The 6,963-nt window shown below is 38.7% G+C and overlaps 1 protein-coding gene across 1 annotated transcript; it reads right to left on the reverse strand.

Annotated features, from left to right (window-relative positions):
* Window positions 1-5,124: 5,124 nt before the first annotated feature.
* LOC116092229 (olfactory receptor 4X2-like) lies at window positions 5,125-6,054 on the reverse strand. Its single transcript, XM_031373572.1, has one exon. The coding sequence runs from the start codon at window positions 6,052-6,054 to the stop codon at window positions 5,125-5,127; it is 930 nt and encodes a 309-aa protein (XP_031229432.1).
* Window positions 6,055-6,963: the final 909 nt, after the last annotated feature.

Here is a 6,963-nt window from a genome sequence, read left to right on the forward strand (position 1 = left end):
CCAAATCTGGCTCCATTCAGGAGGCAGACCAGAAAGAGAGAAGAGAACCATTTCTGGAAAAACAAAAAGGCAAATCCAAGAAAAAAAGGAAAATTTTAACTAATAACAGTAAGAAAGCTAACTATGACTGTATTCCAGTGGGCCAATTTTCAGTGATGTAATGCCTACTAAGACAACTCGTCTCCACAGCTTAGTGGTCCTGACAGAGAAAGCATATTTCTAGAGTCAGATAAATTTGTTGCCAGGAGAAAAATCATCTTTGTACAATTTTTGTTGGGGACCACATAGTTTATCATCAGCACTTAGCCATCAGGAGTAAGCTAAAACTTATGTTTGACATAGACCGATCAGGGTCTCACCAGCAAAAATATAAGCTTTTGAAAGCACTTAGAGTATGGCTTATATCCTCTGCAGCACTCTACACAGATCTGAGGACAGTATACAGCACTAAGCAGCTTTGTGTGATCCCTGAGTCCTCTCTCTATTACTAAATATTTTAGAAAGCCATAGCAACAATGAAGGAGTTCTGGAAACTGACCAGAGTCTCAGAGTACATGATCTGTTTGAAGATAACTCCAAGTACAACCCAGCAGAGGTTTAGTGGCTGAACTTACCTTGGAAATATTTAATTGCTTTGATTCTTAATCTTCTTTTCCAGATCTTTTATAGTCTGAAAATGAATTCATTTTCATAGTCACTAGAAGAAACAATTTTATTTCATTAACCATATCTGAAAACAAAGTAGTCAAAGAAATATATAATGTATGTTAGTGGTTATGAGTCTTAAACTTGGAGATCTTGTTTCAAGATTAGTCTTCAGAAAAATTGGGTTTATTTCTCTTTTTCCTTATGTAGTGCTGGGGCTACTAACCAATGTCTCCATGGGGGCTCACAGAGCCTGAACTGCCTACCAAAGATTATGCTTTGGTTAAACATAGCCCCACACATACATATGTAGCAGATGTGCAGCTTAGCTTTCATGTAGATCCCCTAACGATTGGCGTTTGGGCTGTCTCTGACTCTCTTGCCTGTCTTTGGATCCCCTTCCCCAAGCTAGGCTGCCTTGTCTGGCCTCAGTGGGAGAGCACGCACTTAGTCCTACTGTGACTTGGTGTGCCAGGACAGGTTCACATCCATGGATTAAGGGGCCTCCCCTGCTCTGAAAGGAAAAGAAGGGGGTGTGGGGAAGAAGAATGGACTGGGGGGGTTATGATCAGGATGTAAAGTGAATAGATAGATAGATAGATAGATAGATAGATAGATAGATAGATAGATAGATAGATAGATAGATAGATTAGATAGATAGACAGACAAATAGGTAGATAGATAGATAGATAGATAGATAGATAGATAGATAGATAGATAGATAGATAGATAGATAGATAGATTAGATAGATAGACAGACAGACAAATAGGTAGATAACAAATGCCTCATGTATGCTACATGAACACTCAAGTCCTGCATCCAATCTCCAGACCCAGAATTCAGATTTCTACATATGTTTATCTCAATTCAGGATCAGAGGAGCTCAATACCTTTATATCATCTAAAGAATATCAGGAATGAGAAAGTCTTAGACAATTTCATTGAATTTCTTAAATGGATATTTCAAAAAAGGTAACAGTTTGAAAAGCTAACAGTACAGATTATTCTCAGCTAGCCATGTTACCAGAAGCTCACATAAAAAAGACTGACTATAGATTTCTAACCCAAGCTGCAAGCTGACTCTTGCCCTGTCATTTAGCCAGACAGGCAAACACTCTAAGAAAATGATATCTAAGGCCATCCTGTCAGCTGATAGAGAGCAAATCTGAGAAAGGCTTTCTGTGGAAGCATGTGAAGCAGAGATGCTAACAATGAAATGAGACAATGAAGGGACTGGGTGTGCTGCTCAGTTGGCAGGTACCTACCTCCCATGCAGAAAGCTCCAGCATCGCATAAGACTGGGTCTTGTGGCACATGCCTATAATACCAGAACTTGAATGTGGTGGCAGAAAGATCAGAAATTCAACAGCATTCTCGGCTACTTATGACATACAAGACCAGACTTGGACACATGAGACCTTGTTAGAGAATGAAGAAGAGAGGAAGAGAAAAAGGAAGGGAGAGAAGGCTTGTACCAGTGTGTGAAAGTCCACACCCTAGTGTTTGTCCATCCATGGAAGATCCCAGTGAATGCAACAGACTCAGCATCTGATCCACCCAAAGGGAACAGATGTCCTCAATGCTAATAATTTTGTGTGCCAACTACAGCTCTTAATTACCATCTCATTAGGAAAGAGACAGAGGAATATAATAGTATTGTTCTACTTAAAACCTATAAAAAGCAAGTTGGAACTGTTTGCTCACCAAAGATCTTTAAGATGTGAGAGATTAAAAATTTAGATCAGAGAGCTGAATTCCCTGAGCATTTCCTGTCGGGAGCTTCCGAGAACAGTAAAAATCAGCTTCTTATTTGCTTCCTTCAGGGTTAAGAGATCTCTCTATAATTAATCCAATTAGAAAGCCAGCTTGCCCCTCATGATTGGCCCCTGTTGATCTGGTCCCAAAGGTCCTCCCTCATCTACTCTCAGGTTAGTGATGAAGAAGAATCCAACATTACAGCCCACTGGGACATCCTCAAGGGGTTCCAGGTGGCCTCTCCTGGCCTCTCACACCTCATTGTGCCCATGATATCAATGAGTTCCAGGAAAACTCCAGTCAAGGAAATCCAAGCCACCTGACATACTTGCTTTCACTAACTCTGAGTCATGGAATGATCTTTGAGCTCATCTTGTTCACCTCACTCATTGTGAAGATGAGAGAGTAACCAAGGGAGAAATGGTAGAACAACTACCCAGCTCTAACATATACTCTAAGAGGCTTCCAATTGTTCATTGTTATGATTAAAAGTTTCTTCTGGCAAATTCCAAGAACATGGTGAAAGGGCATCAGAAAGACTAGAGCTCTCTAACTGCAAGGTGTAATTACCAAAGCAACAGTATACAGCATTGCATTTCTTTATCTTTTTGCTTTTCAATGTCTCATATAGAGAAAGTAACATTCTCCCATAGCAACAAGCATTCCTATTTGGCTGATTAAACAACTAGTGTTCAGAAAGATGAGGAAAACTGGTAAAACATGAAACTCATAAATGATTCTATTGCATCAACAGGTGTTGTGGAGCATACCTACCCACAATGTGAGCAGCAGAAAATCAATCTACAACATGTACCTCATATCATCTGCTTCTCCATAGTTCTGAGAATTACAAACCAAAGGCCAGATCACCTCCTCCCATCAGCATTTCACTACACTACATGAAAACTAAAATTTGATTTTCAAAGTTGCAGAAATGTTCATTATTCAAGGAAATGTGCTAATCCTTCTATATTTTATATTAACAAAGACCCTCATTTATCATTAACAAAATAAATAACATTGATTTATGTCACAGAGAGCATTTCTTGACTTCCCAATAAAATTTCTCTTGGAAAGAAAAACTGATTGAAAGCCCACAAAATCAAAAAAAGCTTGGAAGGAATTGTATATAAGTACACCAAGGCTGATAGAATGGGATGGAGAATTACAACCAAAGCTTGAATTCTTCTTGTCTCTACACACAGATGCACACACATGTAAACACACTACTGAGTACTTAATGAAGTTCAATTGCTCTAAAAGTAAGAAGGCATCTCTCTAATTTACATTATATTAGAATTTCATTTATATTTTATAATATATATTGCATATTATATATCACATATCATGTATTATATTGTGTATTATATATTACATATTACATATAACATACTATGTATTATTACAGATCATGTTATACATTATATATTATATGTTTCATGTTACATATATGTTACAAGTTTATATATCATATATTGCACATAACATATTATATCGTACATGTATTTTAAAATATATTTTTTAAATGTTATAAATGTTTTTAAAAGAAAAAATTGTTGGCACAACATAATGAAAGAAGAAAACTCGAAAGATGCTACTGAGTTCATTTTTTTGGCAGCATCTTTTGCTCACCGTGCAGCTTATCCTTAAGAGTAATTTGAAGGGAAAACAATTTTTCTATTGTTCTTGCTCTTTATACTTTTGAACAGCAAATGCCAGTAATGTTAGAGAACATACTTCAGTTCTATTTTCTGTTAATGTTATTACACAATTATACTTAGGTTATATGTTTTTGTACGAGCAGCACAATGGTGTTGTTGTGTGTCTCTGCAATACAACATATGAGAAGTTGTGTCCCATCAAATTATCTCATTGCTAGGGATGTTCATTGTGAGAAATTGCATAAAAGGTGTTTAAGAAGGTGCATGTTTCATTTTCTAATTAAAAAACATCTGACAAGATATAGTAAGACAGCTTATTAACTCTTATTTCTCAGACAGAATAAATAAATACTCTCTTAAATTAAAAACTTGTTTCTATCAAGAATGCATTTGTAAGACAAATTATTCAAATTAACTCTATGGAGCAAAACTATTTCTGTCTCTTATCATAGTTAAATTACCATATAAAGTGAATATAATTCAAAATATGTATAGTCTAATATTCTGCTGTAAATACTTGCCACAGTATTATGGATAGTAGTAAGAATGCACACAATTATCCCCTGAGGGATCCCCAATGTGATGGTTTTATTAGAACACAGCAGAAAGCAAGACACAGGAATTACATGGAGGAAGCAAGTCACTGACGGTGAGCCCCAGAAAGAGATGCCATGTCTCTGGGTTGCTTCTTACTCCTCGGCTTCCTGACTGCCCCAAGGTGAGCAGCTTCACCCACAGAATCTTTCTCTACAATGTTTTGCTTTGCCATGCATGGCCCAGAATCAATAGAGCCATAGCTGTAGACTAGAGTCTCTGAAAATGCTCCTTGTAGTTGTTTCTCCAGAGTGTGTTTGTCACAACAACACACACACACACACACACACACAAAAGATGCACACAATTTAAAATAGATAATTACATAACAGTATTTTCATAATAGGACCTAATTTACAAGTATTTTTAGAAGATATTTATCAGCTACAGTAGTGCTAAATGAGCATTCCTTCTACTCAGTGCCCATCAGTTTGGACTCAGCACCATTCCAATCCCAATAGCCAGACTCTATTTCTCCTCTACTTTCATTGTCCTGAACCATAGACTCTTCATGGCTTTCTTCACCTCTGCATTTCTCAGGGAGTAGATGAGAGGATTGAGCAGGGGAGTAATCACTGTGTAGAACACAGCTATCATCTTGTCTACAGGCAGAGTAGCAGAAGGCCGCAAATAGATGAAGACACATGGACCAAAGAACAATATAACCACAGTGACATGGGACCCACAGGTGGACAGAGCTTTGCGCCGTCCCTCAGCACTCTGAGTTCTCAGATGGAACAAGATGACCACATAGGATGCTAAGAGGACCACAAAGCTGATCACAGACAGTGTTCCTCCATTGATAACAATCAACAGACCAATGAAGAAAGTGTCTGAGCAGGCAAGTTTAAGCACAGGAAGCAAGTCACAGAAATAATGGTCGATAATATTGGGGCCACAGAAAGGCAAAGGGAGAATGAGAAGGATCTGGGAAAAGGAATGCACAAAGCCTCCTATCCATGCCATCCCCACAAGGACTGTACACACCTTTTGCTTCATGATGCTGGTGTAGTGCAGGGGCTTGCAGATGGCCACATAGCGGTCATAGGCCATCACTGTGAGCAGGAAAATCTCAGCGCCACCAAAGAAGTGCATGAAGAAAAGCTGTGTCATGCAGCCCCATACAGTTATGGATTTCTTTTCAGCTAGGAGATCCAAGATGAGTTTGGGGGCTGTCGTGGAGGAATAGCAGATCTCCACAAAGGAGAGGGAGCTGAGGAAGAAGTACATCGGGGATCCAAGGTTTCTGCTGACTGCCACAACGACCACCATGAGAAGATTCCCAAGCACAATGGCCATGTACAAGAGCAGAAATATCACAAAGCAGACCCTCTGCACATCTTGATTGGAAGAGAATCCCAGAAAAATGAATTCAGTCACATTGTGTATGCCAGCCATGAGGGAGCAAGTTGGGTGGTGTGATCTGAAATGATACAAAACACTTCATGAAATAAGTAATTTAAATAAAACATTTTTCAGGAAACCTTAAACTAAGTATTAAAAGATAAGGAGGTAATAATTAAAATAAAAGCATACCAAGGAGACAGAGAAAGTGTGAGTGCATTGTGTATGGCTGTAATTGTGGAGAAGACAGCTAAATGTAAAGCTGAAGACAAAGAATACCCCTGCGAAATAAAGGGGTGTTAGGGACTTTGAACTTCACCTACAGTCAAGGAGGAATCATTAAGAATGCCTCAGCCTATGATCAAATGACCTTGCTGCAGAGTGAAGTCAAAGAGTGGTGATCACTCTAAACTCAAAAAAAAAAAAAAAAAATCCACTCATTATCCAACAAGAGGCAGACAGGAGAGTGTTGATATATCCAAGCTAGTTGATTTTTTTCATACTTTTGACCTCTTTACTGTGCTTTCCACTGGAGATTTCCTTCTTTGCCTTTCTCCTGACTCATTTTCCTATCTTGGTTCACAAGATGGAGGGTGTTCTTCAATATCTCACATATTCATTAGTGCCTTCAGAAGACAGGTCCATGATGCACCACCCTTGACATTCAAAACCCCTAAGGGAACCACAAGTCTATACAATGTCAAAGTCTGTGACCTTCATTCTGTTTCTCCTCCAAGTCCATACTGCCTATATGTGTCTACTTGATGACAATTTCATAATCCAGCCCATGCTCAATTTTCGTCTTTGCTGGCATGCTCATTTCCTGAAAACTATGCCCTCAGTGTCAGTGGTCTGACATCCTTTTAAAGTACCCACTCATGCTCTGGGTCATCCTTACCTAGAGACATCTGTCTATCTCCTCAGGAAATCATCCAGACTGCCACTGCCACTGACTCACTTGAA

This window comes from Mastomys coucha, unplaced genomic scaffold, assembly GCF_008632895.1.
Source record: "Mastomys coucha isolate ucsf_1 unplaced genomic scaffold, UCSF_Mcou_1 pScaffold15, whole genome shotgun sequence".
Lineage (NCBI taxonomy): Eukaryota > Metazoa > Chordata > Mammalia > Rodentia > Muridae > Mastomys > Mastomys coucha.

Bases quoted from the DNA above. Each gene is read 5' to 3' on its own strand.
- LOC116092229 (XM_031373572.1), bottom strand. From the start codon at position 6,054: ATGGCTGGCATACACAATGTGACTGAATTCATTTTTCTGGGATTCTCT.